Source organism: Neurospora hispaniola, assembly GCF_033458365.1.
Source record: "Neurospora hispaniola strain FGSC 10403 chromosome Unknown B0T23scaffold_9, whole genome shotgun sequence".
Classification (NCBI taxonomy): Eukaryota; Fungi; Ascomycota; class Sordariomycetes; order Sordariales; family Sordariaceae; genus Neurospora; species Neurospora hispaniola.
The window spans coordinates 875,240-896,462 of NW_026944414.1; the positions used below are offsets into that span (position 1 = coordinate 875,240).

Below are 21,223 nucleotides of genomic sequence, written 5' to 3' on the forward strand. Positions count from 1 at the left end.
ATGTTCAAAGCATAGAATGTAATCCCTTTCAGTTTCGTAACGGTCTTTTTGACCCACACCAAGGCGTTCCTGCACTATCTGTGTTCGGTTTGCTTTGACAACCACATGGGTAGGCAACCCACCGCCGGGGTGGTCATGAAGAGGAAGTGGAACCTGGGAGCAAAGCGATTTCTTTCTCAATATCATTTTCTTCTCAATTTTCCTTTTTTCCCCTCTCGCTGTCTTCTTGTTAAGGCACTTTCCGACATATCTATTTGCTGGCGGATCCTCAGTTCCCCGTACATTCTCATGTCGAAGCCACGGGGGTCTGCTCAACATCACCCCCCATATCTTACCATTACTTCAATAATACATGTACAAAACCCGACAATCTACCTCAACAATTTGTAGATTCTCATCTCAGATATTCCCCCATGAATCTCTCACAGTGCGTGAGGTTATGGCATCATCACTCGCTCCGGCCTCTCTTTCCCATAAGAGCATCAAGCGCTCAAGCCCTTGCAAGGTGGGTACTCGCACAACTCCAAAATACCTATCATATCATGTTGAACAAGCAAATAATAGCCACGTTTTGCCTCGAAAGATTCCGCTCTCTAGAGTAGTCGCGGTCAGCCCAAACTGCTCAGGCATCATCACAGCCTTCTTTCTCCCCACGCAAGTCTTTTGCTTTCTTCTCAAGCTTCTTGCTTTTCTTCATCAGCCTCTTGAGCGCTCGCTTGCTCTTCTTTCTGAGATTTTTGATCTCCTTTTTATGCTTCTTGTTGAGTTTCTGATGCTCGTGCTTGGCACGCTTCCGCATCTCAGCTAATTCCTTTTTCATATGGTTGCGATCTTGGACTAGTTTGGCTGAGCCCTTGTTGCTGATGTTGGCGTTCGTGGTGGCCGAAGCGGAATTTCCGACGAGAGCAGTACCGGAAGTCGGAGCTAGAGCGGTATCGGGAGGAGCAGCAGAAGTTGGAGCTGGAGCGGTATTAGGGACAGGATCCATGCTGATGGAAGAAATATGGTTGGCCTGTTGGCTTGAGGGCTTGCCGGAGTGTTCGCCGTGCGATGAGCTCAAGTCTTCGGTCGTAACACGCTCGTTTGGCTGCTGAGCGGTATTTCCACCTGGTCCCGGTAGTGTCTGAGGGGCAGCTTTGGTGCCAGGGACAATTAGAGGATGCTGAACCTGTCCAGGCTCACAGTATTTGTCAATAGTCCATTCAGTCTCGTCCTCGCATCTCCAGCATTGCTCTTCCTTGGCCAGTGCTCTCGCTTTCTGTGCAACACCCACACATTCGGTGTGCATCGTTCTCCCGCACGTGACGCAACAGGTCGAATGCCCTTCTGTGGGAACAACGGCCTTGAAGCACAGAGCACAGAGAGGATTTTGACCTATGCAATTGGTAAGAAGCCGGGTGCTAACGGCGTAGCTGTGGCGGTAGATGTCCTCGATCTCAGTGGAGAGAAAGGACTCTTGCCAGCGGAGAGGCTCAGGGCAGTTGAGGACATAGCGAAGAACATCTGCAGCGTTACGTTAGCGATCCTATGAAGGATAGCTCAACCTTGTTTTGTAAGAGAGGCATTGTGTTATACTAACAGACTATGTGGACACAACTATACCTGCATCCTCTGCCGGTACAACTAGGTACACGACCAAAATTAACATTGATAAGTTTGTCCCCGTCGTGGGTCACATGGAAGTGCTTGTAATGATTGCCTCCGTGTTGACTAATTTTGTTTTCGACATATAAAATCCGGAGCTTCGTACGACCCGCCAATTGCAAAGCGTGTTCATAAGGTCGTCCACACAATAAAACACTCGGTTGATTTTGCCAGAAGTCCCATCTTTCTTCAGCACTGAAGTTCTTTTGATAATGATCTAGTCGCTTGATCATCTCTAAACGGCTGCCCTGGACTGAAATGTTGCGCGCTGCACACCGTTTTCTCAGAGTTGAAAGCGGGAGTTCTTCCCAAGGAGCATCATCTGGTCGCCAATCTGCAGGCAGGGTACGCTCCATGGTCATTGTCCGAGAGCGAGGTGATCCCAGAAAGAAAGAGCGGGGATGCTGAACGGAGGGAGGAGCGGGAAAATGAATCGAACAATCCTGTATTGAAATACCGGAAAGATGAGAGCGTTGTGGTTCCAGACGGAAAGGTCGTGGTGGAATATTGAAGCTGGTTGTGTCAGTCGCGGGGTAGAAGAGAAAACATGGATCCCACGAAAGAATTCTTGCACGGCGGGGAGAGGCCGAGAGGGAGATGGGTGGTGTGAGAGAGAACAAATCTGCAAGAGCACCGGGACCAAAAAGTTAGCCGCGTCGACGCGTCACACCTTCGAACGCAGGGACACTGGACTTGCTCAAAGGAAAGAGCTCCGGAACCGACGGGTACCAGTGTGACGTCTCGAAGCATACCTCTAGACGTACTCATTGGGCTGCTATATGCTGGTATTTACACACGATACTACACAATCCTCCTCCAGGTTTCTTCATCCCCTCAAAATCCCGCTCCTTAATGTAATCGAAATTCATGATACTGTTGTAACTTGCGCCTGCCTCGTACCTACATGCGTTTCATCTGCCATTCTTGTTGAATAGACAGGCCCAAGCACTAGATACTTCTTTATCTCCTTATTACATTACTCGACAAGTGTCGTCTGTTTCTTTACGAGACAGCCTTCCTGCAAGCGAGATATCCTCCATTTTCTGCCCAGCAGCCCCCCCCCCCCCGCCCTCCTCAGCGTCCTGTTCTGCCAAGCCCATCAACTGCTTCTTGAGGTTCTTGTTCTTCCTTTTGAGCCTCTTTACCCAACCCTCAATGTATGAGAAAAGTCAGGCGTCTTCCGTACACTTTTCTGAACCATGGTACCCTACTCGAACAACAAACCGAATTTTCCCTCACGCAGCAGCCTCCTAGACTACTCCGGGCCCGCCAAAGCCTTTAACACTTCCTTCTCCAAGCTCTCGATCTTTTTCTCGAGCCGCTTTACTTCCTTCTTGCTCTTCCTCTTGGTTTTCTCCAGCTCCCGCCTGTGCTTCTTCTCCATATTCGTAATCTTCTTCAGATCCCGCCTGTGCTTCTTTTCCATCCTCTTCGCCTCGCGCTCCGATTTCTTCCGAATTTGGGTAGATTTCTTCGCCAAACGACTGCACTCCTGAACGAGATCCAACGCTTTGGTGTGGTCAATAGTGGTTTGCGTACCAGAGTGAGCATGCGTGGGACCGGAAGTAGAATGATCAGTAGGAACAGGTGCAGAAGCACTTGTAGGATTCTCGGTGGTAATGCTGGTAGTGTCCTGAGCACCGGTAGCATCGGCAGATTCAGTTGTACTAGCAGTTGTAACACTGACTTGGGGGGGCTGGGACTTACCGCCTCCAACTGGGACATCGCGAGCAGAAATAGAGGTGGCGCCCCCTTGATCGCGCTGAGGAGTAGCGGTTGTAGCTGTGCAAACAGAAGTCTCGGCAGCTGAAGAGCATGCGCGAGGAGAAGTAGGATCCTCAGCGGGAACTATCGCGGCATTAGGAGCAGGGGCGACTTCTGATGGTTCCATATTACCTCCGCCGGGATTCACAGCAGAAAGGATATGATCCGGGGCGGGAGACAGGTTTGGAAGAGCAGCTTGGTGTCTCTCGTTCTCCTGTCGTTGCTGCTCGCGTGTTTTCTGCGTTTCCTGCCAAATAAGCGCTGGATTACCCGGGAGTGGGGTAGGTTCGTTGTTCGGACTGGATGTGCTCAGTGCTGCGCCTTTCTTGCTGAGCTTAAGTGTTATGATTTTGCTTTTCCGGTGTCCCTGTCGAAGGCCGTCAACGAGGTAAGGCACTACCTGGTTGACGGTGGATTTCAGAGCAGGAGAAGTGCTGGATGAGGGCGGCTTTGAAGACAGAACAGAGGGAAAGCGTCGGTTAGTACTCTGAGTGTTGCTGAGTTGTCTTTTCTTGGAGTCTTTGTTGCTTAATAAGCTCGAGGTTTTGGAGACATCATCCTTTGGCTCTTTGTGCTGGATTAACTCTCTGGCAGCCTCTGCCGCCGAATAAGTTCGTGCTGGTACAGGAGGTGTGATGCGATGAGCAGCAGGTAAACCCCGATTTTTCCAACAGAACTTCTCAATGTTCCATTTGATATCTTCGTAACAGATCCAGCACATGCCCTTTCTCACGGGTATTCTTACCCATTCGGCGTTCTGTCTGCACACGTGATGCATTACTCTTGTGCACTTCTCGCATTGGTTCATCCATCTGTGAGTTGCGTCGTGATCTCGAAAACAGAAGATGCAGAAGCTATTATGGGTCTCTGGGGTCAATGGACCGAGGGCGCGGCTAGCGTGGCTGTGCTGGTAGATCGTTCGAAGTTCGGAGGGCAGCAAAGCTCTCTGCCAGCTGTAAGGCTCCGGGCAGTTGAGAACAAACCGCAGGACATCTGCATCAGGTCAGTTAAGGGCTGTTTGACCAATTGTTCATCCAAGAGAACAAATATAGGTGAAACATACAGACTGTGTGGACACAAGGGTCATCCAGCTAGAGAAGGTCAGTGAATGTCTTGAGCCAGAGCATTCTTTGTCAGGAATAGAACTGTGGAGGCACTTACTAAACATTTTGGACAATCACAATGGAGAACAGTATCAATTGAAACCGTGACAGGCTCTCGCTTCTCCCAGCTATGACTATTCCACAGCGGTTTATCGCAGATCTCAAAATCCCTTCTTAAACTGTCCCTTCTGGGACCAGGTTTGTCCACAACCCGTACAACTTGTAACCTCGCTTTTCCTGCCGCTAACGCGGCTATCTCATACGATGCGCGGTTTACAGGCTCCGTTAGCCAAGGGTGATGACGTTTGGTGTCAGACGTCTTCATTTTAGCTTGACTATAGGCTGAGAGACGTTGTACGAGATCCTTTGAGTGTCCCGTGGTGGGCAAATTGCGGATAGTGCATTGTTTCTTCAATACGGCCGTGGAGAGCGTCGCCCAAGGCGCGTCATTGGGCAACCACTCCTCAAGTGGATGCGGCATGGTCGCAGTTCCTTCGCAGTCGAAGCGGCTACTGTAAGTAAGTTATTGAAATGCAAGACGGGGCAGCGCGCTCGGAGATTAGTGGAAGTGATTAATGACGTGCGACATTCGAAGCGGCTACCGTGAGTAAATTATCGAATGACCGCACGGGGTAGCGGGCTTGACGATAAATGAAAGTGGTAAACGACGTGCTACAGTCAAAGTGCCTGTGAGGTGGACTTTCGACGTGGTGGTGCCGCGGTTGCAAGAGTAAAAGAGATTGCCCACTCCGTTAGGTGAGAAGAACTCGAAGGAAATTTGGCTGCTGATGCCATGATCATTCACTCACCTTGGGGTCCCCCTCGAGATCAGCCCGATGGTCTGGTCCCGGATTATCTTCGGGGCGATTCTTCCGGGTCGCAGTCCGAAACACGCGCTCGTCTTACCGTACGGAGAGGAGGGAGATGGAACTTCCGGTTAATGGGCTGTCCGTTAACTTACCAACGGGACCTTGAACGTCTGGAGTTTCGATCTGTCAATTGACCGGAAGCTGCACCCCCTCCTCCCCGTACGCTATTTCAATTGATGTATTCCTGATGAGCACTAAGTACTCACTGAAGATGCAACTCCCTATTATATTACACAATTCTCTTCAACATGTATCCATTCCTTCGAGATCAGATAATCTATGAGGAAATCATAGCCCCAGTTTAGAACAATGAGAGAGGATCGTCTTCTCACCATATATCCCCCATGACTTCCAAGCCAGTGGCTCATACATTGAACACAAGTAATTAATCCAACACTTTCAGACATGGACCGGTTTCCATCATTGCCCTCGCATCCTTTCCACTATGGGTACTTGGCACCAGGTCTCAACATCATCCTACTTTTCACACTTGGTATAACATATCTTCTCACTGCCCTCTAGTATTTCTTGATATGGTCGAACATCGACGTACCGTCATGGCCCTTATCGATGCTTCTGTAAATCCCACAGCGGGTCACTCAGCAGAACTCTCCTCAGTATGTCTGGGCTCCGCTTCAGCTTTCTTCTGTAGCTTTCTCCCCTTTCTTGTCAGCTTCTTCAGCTCTCGCTTCGCTTTCTTCTTGATCTTCCTCTTCTCCTTTAGCTCCTGCTTGTGCTGCTTCTTAATAGCTTTCAGCTCCTGTTTTGACTCCTTTGCCAAACGCTCAAATATCTGCTTTAGCTCTGCCACTTTTCGCTGATGATTTTGGATTCTGGTCCTGATTGTAGAAGGAGAGTTGCTGGCGGTGGCGGTTTCATTATCGGCAAAAGAACCAGCAGCAGGTCGAGCACCGGAAGTTGGCGACTGGGATGTACTGACTGGAGCAGCAGGAGGCGAGGCATTAGCTGAGATGCCTGCAGGTTTGCTGTTTAGGATAGACAGTTGACGGTCGACACTGTTAGCAGGCTTATCCGAAATGGATGGAGTATACCTCGCCCCATCTTCAATGATTGGTTTAAATCGAATGGAAACCGGCGAGTTCGGCTGAAGAGACAGGTCAGTAGGCAGGGACAGGCTGTTGTTTCGGGTAGCAACCTGTGTATGTTGTTGTTGCTGCTTTTTCTGTTTTTGTTCCTTCCACGCAAATGCTATAGCCGGGAGTGGAACAGGCGTATGACTCTGTGGAACAGGTGCGCTCATCCGCACATTTGCAGTTTTTGGTCGAATCGGCTGGGTTGAAGGAACGGAAGGAGGGGGCCAACTCCGCGATTCGATGGACACCTGTTGTCCATCAGTTTTATGGGAGGTAGGTTGACATCTCGGTTGCTGATAATGTGGAGAGTATGACGCTTCTTTTTTGCCGAAGAGCTGGCTAGGAGATGAAAGATCGGATAAAGAAGATATTGAAGACACGTCGGAGGAAGAACAATGGCTGAGATTGCGGGTTTTGTTATCGAGTTGTTCGTCACCGACGTCTTCGTGGCTTAATGAACCTCGCTCTTCATCTTTGAACAAAGTCTGGAAAGAGTGTTGGCCAACTTTCTTTGCTTGTTGAGACACCGCCGGAGTAACGGTCGTGTTGACGGGAACAGCCGGCCGAGCCTTGCTCTGCTCAGAGTATTTCTCGACTCCCCACTCAGCTCTGTCCTCGCAGATATAGCACTGGCCATCTTGGAACGGTTGCCTTACTCGCTTGACGGCGCCAACACAGGCGGTGTGTATTGCTCTCCCACATTGACTGCATGTGACGTACGTCGTACTTAAATTTGGATCTCGAAGTTCTTTAAAGCAGATAGTGCATTGATCATTGGGGTTCTCCCAGCCCGTGGTATGGAGAGTATGGAGGACGTGGCTGTGGCGATAAATGGATTCCAGTTCGGAGGATAGAAAGGCGTCCTGCCAACAATAGTGTTCGGGGCTGTTGAGCACGAAGCGCATGACATCTGTGGGGGTGTGTCAGATAATGCCAACAACGTATTGATCCAGGAAGTTTATGGGGATAACAAACAAGTCATGTGGACGCAAGTGATATTTACGTATCGAAAGTGAGCGGTCTATGATCCGTTAGTGGTGCCCTGGCGCGAAGCTTTATTGTCGCAATAGGCTGGCCAAGGAAACCAACTTACACCAGCGTGACAAGTACAAGCAGGCTCTTTGGAGAATGAAAGGGTAAAGAGTGCACCCTCCTCGTCGGTGATGGTAAAGTGCTTGTTGAGGTACCGACCTGACCCACTCATATCTTCTATCCTTACAATCTGAAAGGTCGCGCTCTCTGCCTCCTTCCAATGCTTTTTGTAGTCGGCGGGATGGCGAGGCTGCGACAGCCAGGGAGAGCGTCGTCTGTCAGATATGTTGTCGTGCTTGTAGGTCAAGAGACGCTGGAGTAATTCGGGAAAATCACCGGTGGTCGCAAGGTCCCGCATTGCGCATTGCTGCTGCAGTACTCCGTGGCTGAGTTCACTCCAAGGCGCATCGTTCGGTAGCCACCCCACGAGAGAGCGCACCATGATCGTGTGGATGTGGAGAGTTTCTTCGAGAAAGGAAAGATGAAAGAAAAGACAAGCTTGAATAAAGTGATGGGCGAAGTACGAGAGCGACGGTTTCGGTTATAGAAGCAAGTAGCAGTGGTAATGCTGCAAAGGAGAAACACAGGCATAAATTCCTGGGTGGATAGTCAAGATTGAGGGACTTGAGCGTACGCGTGCTGCCGCCAGCGCGACCATGAACGACTTACCGGTAACTTCCACTTGAGCTCACCTCCAGATTCACCTCAAGTGCACGGTCCCGGAAATTTTGCAGGCCGAGTCACCAGTTTATCTGGTTGTAATTCAGGGAAGGAACGACTTCAAGAAGCTTGACGGGTAGACACACCGTTCTTAGCGGCTTGCCTCCTCACCTGGCACTCGTCAAGATCCCTCTTACGCAATTTCCTACTTCATACATAGTAACTCTTGCCTGCCGCCACTCCTGCATCCTCCACGTAATTCCAACCCCAACTGGGCTGCATGAGCTCCGGTTACTGGGCATCTTTCTGTAGTTCATTGGTGTAAATGGCAACATCCCTGAAGCCGGGGTGGAATGATTCCCCTTCTAATTGAGGTCCCTGAGGGAGATATTGGTTCTAATTCGATACAGGCCACACTTCTTTTGAATCTTTCTTTGCGTCATGATTATTCCTTAAGGACGAATAACTCAGGACAAAGGATGATGGATAGGGTATGTGTCTCAAGAAGCAAGTGATGGAGGGTCGCTTAATTACGAAACTTGTGTCGAGACTATCATCTCTCCTTTTAATTGTCTGGGCGTCCGTCCTTGCTACATGCAATCTCCTGTTCTGTCTAAATGTATTGACACTATGCCCATCATCATTGAACATGTCACAGTTCTTCAGTATCAAACAGGTTATCTGACATCCAGGTCTCCGTCATGACCATGCTGGTACAAATCGAGACTTAGCATCACTTAGAACCCTCCCATTTCTCCCAACTGCCGACGAAATCCCCATTCCTCTTGAGGCCTTCCCGTACATGTGAACCAGAGTCTCCCACTCTCCTTCAACAAGTTCCCTGTCGTTGGCTCTAGAACCTCAGTCCAAATCCTTCAACTTCTCCTCGAGCTTTTCTCTCTGATGCTTGAGTGCCTTCATATCATGCTCCCATTTCTTCTCGATTCTCATGTACTTGATCTTGCGCTTCTCCTTAAGCTTCATGAGCTCTATCTTGTACTCCCTGTCAATCTTATCCATTCCGCGTTTCAAGTGCTTCTCAATGCGAGCCGATTTCCTTTCGAGATGACGGCACTTCCGCACCAACCTGGCTGCTTGCTTTTTGAGAACATCGGTATCTGGGTTACTAACTGGCGAAGAACAACCGAGATCACCTGGGATGTCGTCAGTAGAAACAGGAGGAGCGGTCTGGGCAGTGACGGCTGCAGTGGTGGCAGCAGAATTGTGAGCATCAACGCCATTAGCTGAGAGGACCGGTGTCGGGCCGGCTTGTTCAGGAGTGTTGGCGTGAGGGGCAGAGGCGTTCGAGTTCGGATGGTGAATTGAAGGAACAGAAGACAAGAACTTGGCCGAAGCCGGATTACAGTCCTGAGAAACACTTTGTGGTGACTTTTGTGCTTGCTCTTGTGCCTCATGCTGCTTCAGCTCCAGACGCATAGGCTCCGAGTTACTTGTGGGCGGAGCGGACGTGCTTCTTTGCAGGGATACAGCAGCTGCGGGATTTGGGCCCTTGAGTTGAGGGAGTATATCTTTAGACGTAGAGGCTTGTTGAGTATGAGGAGGGATCAGGAGCTCTTGTTCGTTGGTAGTGGACTGAGAAGGAGTCGGAAGGTTGGATGAAGAGGAGGAGAGTAATGAAGGCGATTGAGAAGGACGTTGGCTGACCTCTGGCTTGTCGTTAACTTGAGTGTTTCTGTCGGCTTGTTTCTTGGATGAGCTCGAGCTTCCCACGCCATGATCATCTTTCTCTTTGCGCTCAATAGATTGCTGAACAATATTCGCTGTCGGTGTAGGTACCTCCAGGGCAATAGTTGCGGTAGTGGTGGCGGCGGCTGGTACCTGATCCTTTCTACGGTTCTTTTTGATCTTCCACTCAGAGATATCCTTACAGATCCAGCAGCCATGGCGCAGTGTATTCATGTTTCTCACGTTCGCGACAGCTTTGGCGCAATCAACGTGAAATGCTCTACGGCATGATGATGACATACACCAGCCAACCGGTTGGGTGGCTAAACTCTTGAAGCAGCAGGCGCACAAAGCGCCCCAAGGGGGATTGTGACGAGCAAAAATAGTGCGGACAGCATGGCTTTGCAGGTAAATGACTTCAAGCTCGGAGGGCAGGAAGGCTGCTTGCCAACAAAGGGGTTCAGGGCAGTTAAGCACAACGAGGAGAAGATCTGTCAATCTTTCATCAGTAGTGGGATCAGGGTATTTGTGACAGTCAGAGTACGACGGGGTAGAGAACTGACACATAATGTGATCGCAATGGTACTGCAAGATTGAGGAGGTTAGCCAGATCTAAGCATTGAGTCACCAGCCGTAGATAAACATACCAACGTAGGTTGCGATGGACAGGTGCAGGACGGTATTTCTTTGAAGGCAACAACACAAGTTACTTTTTTCTCATCGCGAAGGGTAAAATCTTTCCATAACACCGTTCTGTCTAAGCTACTCCTGTCCTTTACCTGTGCAACTTGGTAAGGAAGTTTGTTCAAGCGCAAGCTTTTTTCTTCACGAGTAACGCGGCTTGGACTACGGCGCCAGGGGATCTTTCTGATTTCGGTGACGTGCTTCTTTGAGAAATTCTGCAGAAGGCGTATTTTGTTGTCACGGCTAATCTCTTCGCTAGGAATGTCGCGAATTAAGCATTGCCTGAGCAGCGACAGGTTGTCGAACTCTTCCCAATCGGCGTCATCGGGAAACCTTGTTAGGAGGGGATGCTCCTTCGTGTCCTCTGTCATTGCTGTCAGTTGAGGTGATCCAGCGGATGCAGAAATTGGGCATCAAGAACGTAGGTAGTGAGGCCACAGGAAAAATGGTGATGCAACGGCAGTGAAAGTTGTTGTACTGGTGCATGCGTGGTTCAAGTTGTGAGAGGAAGAGAGGAAGAAAACAAATCTGCCGCGTGCGCGGGGTCAAGAAATTGCGTAGGGAAAATGAAGTACCGCGCCCTGATCAGACGCGGGCCATTCCCTCAGCATGGGTTCACTCTGGACTCACTTCAGAGGTCCGGTCCTGGAGGTGCTTCGGACAGGTCGGAGACAGGTACATTCTCATCGAGGAGGGGTACTTATCTGTTCACTGGGCCACGTCACGTCTTGAAGCACGCTCTTGCCTCTTGGGAAGGAGCGACTGCAAGCATTAATTTCGGAAGAGGTCTCACCAATGGCATACCTTCCGCAGAGGAATGACGTTGGGGCATCTTGCGAATCAAGGAGTTTCCTGGGGGGTCCAGAAGAGGGAAAGAACTACCTCTTTGTCTTCTATCTATTTCATGTTCATATCTTTCTTGACCGCGGACCATTTTGATTCTGTACATGAATTGCCGATTGTCTGGTCCTTCCAAACTTCTGATATGTAACTCCTCTTGAATGCTTTGTTCTTCTACTCCTACACCTCCATACATATTTCCAGTTTCCATCTCTTAAGTCATTCGTCAAACAAACATTACCATTACACACTACTACCCCTTTATCTCTGGACATTACCTGACCTCACCAGCCTCACTTCTCACCACTTGCCTTGTTCCGCTTCGCCAGAGCCTTGGCCTTCTTCTCTAGGCGCTTGCTCTTCTTCGCGAGCCTCTTCAACTCGCGGTCCGCATGCTCACGGACATATGCTGACTCCCTAGCCAGGCTTTTGAGCTTGCGTGCCAACTTCGTTGCTTTTCTCTTCTCAATATTGCCGCTAACGCTGGCGCTGGCGCTGGCAGGAGTCGGGCTGGGAGCAGGAGAGCCAGCAGGTACATCAGGACTAGGAGCAGGAACATGGGGCGGAGGAACAGGTGCCTCGACAGTCTGGGGAACTGCGCTTGTAGCTGGAGCAACCGGTTCCTGGACAGAAGCGGCAGATGCACGCGCACGAGTCGCAGAAGCGCGAATCGCAGGGTTTTGAGGGCGATTGACTGCAGACGATAAAGCTTGAGAAGCACTGTTGGCTCCAGGTTGAGATCTTCCAGTTTCGAAGCTGTGGACAGCCTGCCGGGAATTTCGCTGCTGGATCTGCAACAAAGCCTGTGCCGGGATGACCGGTACTGGAACGGGAGTGATACTCTGAGCTGGAACATTGACCGGTTGGCTGCTTTCGGGCGCAGGAGCGGGCGTACGTCCCTGACTGCGACGAGGTGTGCGAGTCGGGGCTTCGGCGGCCGCGGCGAGGCTTTGTCGGACTAGACCGATGTCCTTGGCGGCTCTAGATGGTTGTTTGCGACGCAGCGGGGAGCTGGCGGGTTGTTGTTGCTGACGCTGACGGCACGGGGGTGAAGAGGGGAGTGGTAGGCCATGGGGAGAAGAGGATCTCTCTTGTTTGATCAAAATGGGGGGTGAGGGAGAGCGGCGCTGATTGATGGGCTGGCGAGGTGCATTGTTGGGCTGCTCGCTTCTGCGGGACGCTCCCTCGTCAGGATCCTCATCCGAGGAGTCTTCTTCGCTGGAGCTTTCATCGTCCTCCTCAGATGCGTCACTCGAAGAGCTTGAAACATCGGGGTTCAAGTCTACGCCAGCAACAGCACGTCCTGGCTCAATCACTCTTCTTTCAACACGCTCCTGGCGCGAGTGAAAGTTTTGCCATTCATGACGGTCCAGGCAGACCGTGCATATATGTGTTCCAGGTGTCTGTCTATTGCTGGTGAGAACGAAAAGGCAGGGTATGTGCAGCCCTATATCGCATGTAAGGCAAGACAGGTGATTTGCTTGGCCTTTGAAGCAGATTAGGCACAGTCCAGGGAAACCGGTGTACCGCTCGGGCGAATCCAGAGCCTTGACGGGGTGACTGCCTTCAAAGATGTCCAAGATCTCGGAGTCTAGAAACGCTCTTTGCCAACGGAGCGGCTCTGGGACGTTGAGAACGTACCGTAGAAGGTCTGCAGAGGAGTGTCAGTTGCCATCTTTGTGACATGCGATAGGTGGATGTAACGAACACATGATATGAACGCAGAGGGGCTATGAGGATATTTGGTTAGTAGGAATTCCGCAAACAATAAAGCATGACACAGGACACAATAAAGCAAGGGCAAGAAATTGTCTTACCAAGTACTCGATGCAGGTGCAAGTAGGGCGGTTGTCGAAAGTAACGGTAAAAAGCTCAGGGGCTCCTTCTTGCGCGATCAGGAATGCCTTTCCCCTGACGCGACCATCCTCAACCTGACCGGTAACATCTCTGACCTCTACAAGCCGGAGATTCTTAACTTGAGCTCGATTCAAAAGCCTCGAGTAGCTGGGCTCAAAGGGCCTGAACATCCAGGGCTCTGGCCTTGGCTTTTCCGGGAGTCTGGCGAGGTGGTATCTCAATAGACGCTCTTGAAGCTGCCTCTTTGTTTTTCCTTCGAATGGCAGGTTGCGTGCCGTACATTGTTGCCTGAGGACTCCGAGATTGTACTTCCGCCAAGGGGCGTCGTTCGGCAAGTAAGTTGACCTGGGTGCCTCCATTGTCGCTTTGTGCACTGTGGGTGCCCCTTTGGAGGAGGATTGGTGTTGGATATCCTATCCGATCAAGGAAGAAAAAGGTAACGTCCTGGACAATTTTGTGAGGCGGGAGTTTGGTGTGATGCGCTTAAAGTGGAAGATGTGGAAGCTCAAAGAAAAACCCACAGCAGGTTTTGTACGCGGGGGGTAGGGCCGTCCAAGTCCCGGGCTTCCAGTCTCAAGCCAGGCTGCCAGCTGCCACGATTACCGGCTCTCCCATTGCCCCAGGCAACCGGTCTGGGAGTATGTCCGGGAAGCACCCCGATCACTTGGGGGCCACCAGTGAATGGTGATGCCCACCGTTTCATCCCAACTGCATAGGACATGGTGAATGGCGGTAGACAACTGGACATGGCCGGACCAGAGTTGACACCCTTACTTTGTAGTCAACCGCCATCTCCCGGCTGAGTACCCTCCTGTTGGTTGAGTGGAGAGAAAGAGACTGGAATGAGCAAGTAGGCGTGAAGACTTGAAGCCGAAAACAACGTCTATTTCTAGTTTTCGCGATAGAAGTCTTTCCAACGCACACCAGGAGCCGTGTTCAAGATATCACATCTTGACAAAATCAGAGAAAACCACAGAACAAATATGATCCAACAAAAGAAAGAAAGAAGGAAAAAAAAAAAAAAAAAAAAAAAAAAAAAAAAAAAAAAAAAAAAAAAGACCAAAAAAACAAAGGAAACAAAAAAGGAAAAGCACTCCTCATTCGCTCCATTTTCGAGCTCTCCATTTTTCACACAACATCGCTGACCGCTCCCTCCTCTACCCCTTCTCTTCTTCTCGCCAAAGCCCTCTTCTCCGCCTTCTCCTTAATTTTCCGAATCTTCTTTTGAACTGTCTGATATCTTTGCGATTTTCTCTCGGCTTTTGTGTAGTAATAATCTGCCTCCCTCTCTAGATGCTCTAACTTTGCTTCAAGCCGCTTGAGATTGCGCGCTAGCCTGGCGGCCTTTCTGTCAGAGTTGTTGTTGTCATTTTTGTTGTTATTAGTATTATCAAGAGTGGCTGTGATGATTGTATTGGCACCGCTACCAGCAGCAGCAGGAGTAGCAGCCTGGACTTTGGCAGCCTGGACTTTGGCGGCCTGGATTTTGGCGGCCTGAGAAGTGGTGTCTAAAGCCGGGTAAGGTGGAGGATTTCTTTTCAGTCCTTTACCGACCACCGCCGACTGACCAAATCTCCCCCAAAGATCCTCAAATACCAGCTTCTTGGCGATGGGCGTCTGTGTTGTTGCTGCTCGGCGGCTTACCTCTACCCGGGCAGGGCCAGGGAGTTCCGAGACCCTTACCTCAGTGATGACGGGGCGAATGGCTCGCACCTTTGCCTGCGCCTGCTGCTGCTGTCTTTGTTGTTCATGTTTTTGCTCATCTTGTCGTTGTCGTTGCTCACTTTGCTCTTGTTGTTGTTGTTCTTTCTGTTCTCGTGCCTGCTGGTGCATCTCCTGCCAAATAAGCGCCGGGACCCCTGGGAGCGGCGTCGATGTGCACCTTTGCTGTGCTGCGCTGTGTGGCTCCTGCAGGATGGTCCTTCGCTCTATGGAGTCGGGTGATACAGCCTCCGATTGAATAGCACCTGTTATCGATCGGTCCGATCCGGCTTGTGCCCTGATGCTGGCTGGGGCGACGGAGGCGGGGGCGGGGACGGGGACAGGAATGGCAATGGCGGGCGAGACCTGAGACCGACCAAAGTACTTCCCAACGGCCAAGGCGGTCTTGTCCAAGCAGAGGAGGCATTGACTCGCTTGCGAAGGATCGCATTGTCTCTTCTTCCTCAAGGCTTTGAGGCAAAAAGGATGTGTTGGCAATCCGCACAAACTGCAAGGTACATTCAATTCATGCGTCTTATGCACAGCGAAACATATGACGCATTGCTTTCCCTGACGGTAACGGTCTGGCTTGACACGACTAAGGGCGGCGTGGCTTTTTTTGTATATGTATTCGAGTTCTGAAGTCAGGTAGGCTTCTTGCCAGAGAAGAAGCTCCGGGGTGTTGAAAACTTTGCGAAGGAGATCTGTATGCAGTATTACAATTAGCCTTTGTGCTTGGAAAGCAGCTCAGGGGTAGCGAAAGCCTGATCACGAACATTCGACATGGAGGCAGGGAAAATCTTGCCGAAAGTGTCTCTAAAAATAAAAAACCAAGTCAGCAAGGAGCTGTGGTTTGAGAGTGTATTCGAAGTGCAAGCCGCGTTTACTTACGCCACAAGAGCAAGACGGTTTATTGGTAAAGTCAATTTGAACGCGAGCAAAGGTTTCACTATCACCCTTATGGTTCGTGATTCGATGGGTCGCGAACGTGAAACGCATTTTGAAACAAACACGAAAGGTGCTCAAGTCCTCAACAAGTACTATAGGAAGTATTGGTTTTATCGAGCATCCGTACTCCGTCCTCCAGGAGGGATATGGGAAGTCCAGCCGCAAAGGACGAGGTCTGACCTCGGTGGTATGGGTGCGCTGGTAGTCGAGCAGTCGCTGTCCAAGCACGGACTTGGTACCGGAAACAGGAAGGTACCGCTTCGCACATTGTTTCTTCAAGTTGTCTTTCGAGAGCCACGTGAACGTGTCCCAAGGGAAGTCATCCGGTAGCCAGTCTGCGTGAATAATGCAACTCATGGTTCGGTGTTACGGCTCGTTTGCGGGCTCCTAGGTAATAATGAATAGCGCGTGTTGGCAAGTTGGTTTAAGAGCGAGTGTCCAAAAAGAAAAACGTCAACAACGCTTCAAGTACTAGCGACGGCGAGGTTCCGACAATGATAAGGTTGCGACGACGGCAGGGTTGGGGATGTGCACGATCAGCAATAGCGAAACGCGTTAATAGAAACTTAGGCAATTGAAAGCCAGTAATGAAATTGAAAGAATAGAGTATTTGCAATAGTTGAAATACCGACGAGATTCTGATATGGCGACGACGGTGAGTTTGCAGGGACGAAGGTGATGTTGCTGTGCTAAAACGCCGAGGTGGTGGCGACGACGAGGTTGCGTATGTAGGCACGCACGCACGAAAAATTGCGAGCGGGGAAACAATAAATCACGTGATCGAATGAGACTGAGCACGTTGGCTAGGCGGCCAATGATGAACAGGTTGGGATAAGTGCGGGTGTCAAGAAGCTAAAACCATAGGAAGTTGCGAGGACGGCGAGGCTGGGGATGTGGGCACGCATGCAGAAAGAACTTGCGGAGCGGAAAGCCAAACATCACGTGGAAGGCAAACGGGATGATTTGTCCGGACTGTTCCCGAGACGAGTCGTGACGAGTTTGGGAACAGATTGGGGATAGGTTGGGGATAAATCAGGGATAGATTAGGGATAGGTTAGGGATAGGTTGGGAATAGGTTTAGAATTGATCTAGAACTGATTTTGGATCGATTTAAAATATATTCAAAACCAGTTTTCAGGACCACTTCGTCTCGGCCCTCTCTAAAGTACTCTCGACATATGTTAGACATATGAACGACATATAGTAAAAGCTCGCGGATTTCGCAACCATCAATCTCCTCTAAATACCGGTTAGGGGGCAGATTTGTGTAGAATAAGCCTAAACCTATATATTTGAACCTCATCTATATTAGGATAGTAGGCAATATCCCCGAGTTATCGCCAATTGGACAGAACAGACATATATACTTGTATATACTAGGTTACGGGGTGCTATATTCTGCCTTACCGGGCGCTTAGGAAGAGGATCGACGGTTGCGGAAAGGTGGCCTGCGGTGGCCAGACCAGGAGACCCGGAGGCCGGGTTCGAAGGCCCAGAGGGTAACCGGGCGTACTAGACCTAGACCTCCGAACCACCTCCACGATCTAGCACTTGCCACGCCGTCATCAGACATAGGGCACGACACATGTGACAAAGGGGAAAGTTAACCCAAGGTGAGCAGACATCTCAGACACCAGAAGACAGGGAGACTCACCGAATCTGAGGTCCAAGGGCTACCAGACGTGTCTAAACCTCCGGACTACCGTTCCCGAGGTAATTTTTACCGCTGAGTCTTCCCAGACACTCGCCAATAGACCACGAGGAAGCAGAAGTCAACCCACGAGCAGTTGTTAGTTAGTCAGTCAGTTAGACAGGTAACAAAACAAGGCTCTCTCCCTCGAGGCTGTAACACTTGCCACTCCCATCTTCCTGGACACTCGCCAACAAATCACGAACAGGCAGCATCAGACCCATTCACACCACAGAAAACTATCAGTCCAAGGAGGTAGACAAGCCTCTGCCCCCAAGCTGCCCTTCATAATACGACACTTGCCACTCCCATCTTCACGAAGCCCACAACTCACCTCAAACCGCACCAAGAAGCAGAAGTAGACCTAAGACACCCATTAGTCAAAAATACAGACCAGACCAGACCATACCATACTCTTTCTCCGCTTCGAGGCTGCACATTGCGACATGTCACTAACCACGCCATCATCCTCGAGCTCATGTCCAACGTCCAACATCTAGTTCATGAACAAACAACCAGACGTTCAACCCGCTAGCCACAGTCCCAAGACATAACATGGATGGCACTTGCCAACCTTTACAGATCATCACGAGAATAACCACCCTACAATCATCCGCAACGAAAGAAACGTAGCCCAGGGCAGAGGAAGATAACGTGATGGAAAAAAAAGGAAGAAGGAGACGTAAAAGACCGGATCCACTCGTCATATTTGCCTGTTAACCATCGTGTACAAGATAAGACAAGACAACGCCCAACTAAAAGAATAGAGAAACCTAAACTTGGCCATGTTCCTTTCAACAACACTTTCTTTTTTTCTGACGCCTGCCAAGTGTAAGCACAAATGTGAGCATAAAGTGTAAAATGTTTCAAACGACCAGCCAGCCAGCACGAGTACCTCCTCATCCATTCATTTCGTACATTTCTTGTCCTCTCTCCTTTCAGAAATATCATCAGCTGTCTGTCTGTCTGTCTGTCCGCCAACTCGGCCCCCCACCCAATCAATGGTATATCATCCTCTTTCGTTTTCAAACATCAGTCAGACAAACAAAGGTGCGCCTCTACCACCCCAACATAGAATGCAGCCTAATCCCCTTAGGACCCAACTCACTATTTTTTTTTTGTATCTCGTTAGCATCATTCCCATCATCGCTTTCTTCTGCTGTCAAGTGTCAGGGAAGTACTCACTTATAATCAACCCTACTCAAACTCATATATCGCTGCATCTCCAACCCCTGCGCGTCAAAATTGTGTATGCAAAACGCCATCCGAGCGGCCACCTGCGCGCCAAGGAACATGGCTTCCTCGAATCCGTTCTTGGTCCACTCGCTCAAATACGTCGGCAGCTGCGCCAGCTTGATATTCGTCGGCGTCTGGCTGTGGAAGTGATGCTGACCCAGTTGACTTCCCTCCGCCCCTCCCTGGAATCCCTGGGCGCCGCCGGGTCCTACGTTAAGGTTTGCATTCGCAGCCGCGGCGGAAGTGGCGGCTTGTAGTAGCGAACCGGACTGCGCACCGCCGGGGCCGCTGGCGATAGGCGTGGAAGCCCCTCCTGGACCGGGCGTGCCGGCTGTGGGGGTGCCGATGTTGGAGGGCAGTTCGGAGGTGAAAATGGTTGCGCTCGAAGGGGAGATGAGGTGGCGGGCTTGTAGGGTTTGGAGAATGTTTTCCTTGAGACCGCGGATGCGAGCGCCGTTGCCGACGAAGACGAGGGATTCCCAGCAGGGAGGGCGCATGTACATGTCGTCGATAGACTGGACGGCGTTGTAGATGGCGGTGACGATACGGTCGATCTCGGCGCGGTCGGCGAACTCGAAGCGCTCGAGGCCGACTTCGATGTCTCGCCGGATGCGCTTGGTTTGGCGCTCGGTAGGGACGGGGCCTTCTGGTGTGGGAGGGGCGGGGGCAGCAGCGGGCTCGGGGGCCTTTGGCGCTTCGGCAGGCTGGGGCGCTTCGGTGGCGGGTTCTGGTGCGGGTTCGGATGGTTTCTCTTCGGGCTTCTTGTCCTCCGTAGCAGGGGCGTCAGGTTTTTGCTCCTCGGTCTTGGCTTCATCCTTGTTTTCCTCATCCTTCTTCTCGGCTCCTTCCGCTGGTGGTGCCGCGGGCGCATCAGCCATCTCAACATCCTTAGCACCCTCCGTCGTCGCTGGTACAGGCTGTGCGGCCGGTGCCGGTGCCGGTGCTGGCGGAGCAGGCTGAACAATCGGGACCTCCTCGGTAACGTACTCCTCAAAGTGGAAAACGTTCTTCACCCTCTTAGAGTTGGGCAACCTCATCGCTCTATTCGCCTCCGCCTCTTTGTCCTTGCCCTTCTTCTTCGCCTTCTCCTGCTTCTCCTTCTCCTTCTTGGCCAGGAACTCCCTGGTCTGACCTGTGGCCACGATATTCGCAACGTCGAGCACACCCTCATCATCCACCAAGTTTCCTTCAGCGTCGTAGATAGGTTCGTCAGCAACCGGTTCGACAATCTTCGGTCCTTCTGTCGTAGTGCCCGAAGCCGCTGCAGCGGCCGCCGCTCCGGTAGTAGTAGTAGTAGTAGTAGCAGCCGCAGCAAGAGGGACATCCTCGGTAGGGAGATCCATCAGCTTGGGCTTGTCCGGCGCGTAAGGCAGCACTTCGCAAATGTTACTCTTCTTCAGTTGTTCGGCCATGTCGCGGTTGAAGCCCTTGATCTTGTCCTTCAGTAGTTGCTGCAGTTTCCGTGTGAAGACCTCTCCACCACTGATTTCCCTCTCCTCATCTGCGCTGTTCTCTGGCCACCCCGCCCCAACATCCCGATGTGCCACGATCCTGCTGTCGTAGATACACGTCACGTCGACCTTCTCAAACCCGATATCGACAACTGTCATGTTGGGCCACTTGAGGCCGTACTGCGTCGCGATGGCGGAGTTGATCAGACACAGGGCGGGTGTCTTGGTCTTTTCGAATATGTAACGAGCCAAGGTTTCGCAGTCTGGGCGTGTCCATTGCGGAGAGGCCATGAGCATTATGGGCGTGTTGTGGTAGGTGGTGGTTAGGCTAGAGTGGACGTGTTCGAGGAAGGCGAGAAAGGCGTCCATTACGACGATGTGGCCACCTGGTATGGATGGATTTGTCAGTTCCTTTCCATTCCCTCCAACCAGCAGCAGACTAGTCAGTACTCACCCTGGATAGGGTAAACAGCCCCCTCGTCTGAGTCCTGGTCCTCGACATATTCCCACTCGTCTTCTTCCTTCTTTTCCCCTTCTGGCTTTGCTTCTTCTGTTTTCTGTTCTCCCTCGACCACGGGCGCAGGCACAGCGGCAGCCTTCTTCCTCTTAGAAGTATGGTAGGGCCTCCATTGGCCCGTCTCTTCGTCTCTAAACATGCGCGTCGGAAAACGGTGGGCGGGCGGACTGAGTTCTCCACAACCGAGCTGGGCCATGGTTGTCGAACTGCCAGGACAGATGACGAGGACTTGCTCTTCTCGCCATTTGCCTGTTTGGCCTGACATGGTGGTGGGTGAATTATTGTTGACTTTGCGTTAACTGTGTGTTTTGTTGGTGATGGTTGGAGCGTGTCGTACTCGATTGGTATTGCTGCTATTGTCGTAATGTAGATTACTTATGCGATCGGGGTAACTACGTTGTTGGGCTAATGGATAATGTCAAAATGTGGAGGGAGTGATGTTCCCGG

General features: G+C 51.0%; 7 protein-coding genes across 7 annotated transcripts; all 7 read right to left on the reverse strand.

Moving 5' to 3' along the window:
• Positions 1-622: 622 nt before the first annotated feature.
• Positions 623-2,006, reverse strand: B0T23DRAFT_326111 (uncharacterized protein; the record flags this gene model as incomplete). Its single annotated transcript, XM_062835543.1, has 2 exons — positions 623-1,503; positions 1,790-2,006. 2 exons carry the CDS (start codon positions 2,004-2,006, stop codon positions 623-625), a joined length of 1,098 nt encoding a protein of 365 aa, XP_062688734.1.
• Positions 2,007-2,899: 893 nt separating this feature from the next.
• Positions 2,900-4,992, reverse strand: B0T23DRAFT_408049 (uncharacterized protein; the record flags this gene model as incomplete). Its single annotated transcript, XM_062839259.1, has 5 exons — positions 2,900-3,011; positions 3,054-3,153; positions 3,184-4,401; positions 4,729-4,730; positions 4,760-4,992. 5 exons carry the CDS (start codon positions 4,990-4,992, stop codon positions 2,900-2,902), a joined length of 1,665 nt encoding a protein of 554 aa, XP_062688735.1.
• A 983-nt stretch (positions 4,993-5,975) lies between these two features.
• Positions 5,976-7,864, reverse strand: B0T23DRAFT_325567 (uncharacterized protein; the record flags this gene model as incomplete). The annotated part of the gene is made up of 5 exons (XM_062835517.1): positions 5,976-6,485; positions 6,583-6,722; positions 6,758-6,924; positions 6,955-7,384; positions 7,666-7,864. The coding sequence occupies 5 exons, from the start codon at positions 7,862-7,864 to the stop codon at positions 5,976-5,978; spliced, it is 1,446 nt and encodes a 481-aa protein (XP_062688736.1).
• A 1,163-nt stretch (positions 7,865-9,027) lies between these two features.
• B0T23DRAFT_408050 (uncharacterized protein) lies at positions 9,028-10,907 on the reverse strand (the record flags this gene model as incomplete). Its single annotated transcript, XM_062839260.1, has 2 exons — positions 9,028-10,005; positions 10,500-10,907. 2 exons carry the CDS (start codon positions 10,905-10,907, stop codon positions 9,028-9,030), a joined length of 1,386 nt encoding a protein of 461 aa, XP_062688737.1.
• Positions 10,908-11,669: 762 nt separating this feature from the next.
• On the reverse strand, positions 11,670-13,954 carry B0T23DRAFT_415677 (uncharacterized protein; the record flags this gene model as incomplete). Its single annotated transcript, XM_062839602.1, has 4 exons — positions 11,670-13,027; positions 13,085-13,106; positions 13,194-13,646; positions 13,769-13,954. The coding sequence occupies 4 exons, from the start codon at positions 13,952-13,954 to the stop codon at positions 11,670-11,672; spliced, it is 2,019 nt and encodes a 672-aa protein (XP_062688738.1).
• Positions 13,955-14,361: 407 nt separating this feature from the next.
• Positions 14,362-16,239, reverse strand: B0T23DRAFT_325487 (uncharacterized protein; the record flags this gene model as incomplete). Its single annotated transcript, XM_062835514.1, has 3 exons — positions 14,362-15,638; positions 15,711-15,750; positions 16,063-16,239. 3 exons carry the CDS (start codon positions 16,237-16,239, stop codon positions 14,362-14,364), a joined length of 1,494 nt encoding a protein of 497 aa, XP_062688739.1.
• Positions 16,240-18,454: 2,215 nt separating this feature from the next.
• Positions 18,455-21,144, reverse strand: B0T23DRAFT_242885 (uncharacterized protein). The gene is made up of 3 exons (XM_062834059.1): positions 20,714-21,144; positions 18,758-20,645; positions 18,455-18,679 (listed from the first exon to the last, which is right to left on the reverse strand). Exons 1-3 carry the CDS (start codon positions 21,039-21,041, stop codon positions 18,631-18,633), a joined length of 2,265 nt encoding a protein of 754 aa, XP_062688740.1. The 5' UTR covers positions 21,042-21,144; the 3' UTR covers positions 18,455-18,630.
• Between the last annotated feature and the right edge of the window lie 79 nt (positions 21,145-21,223).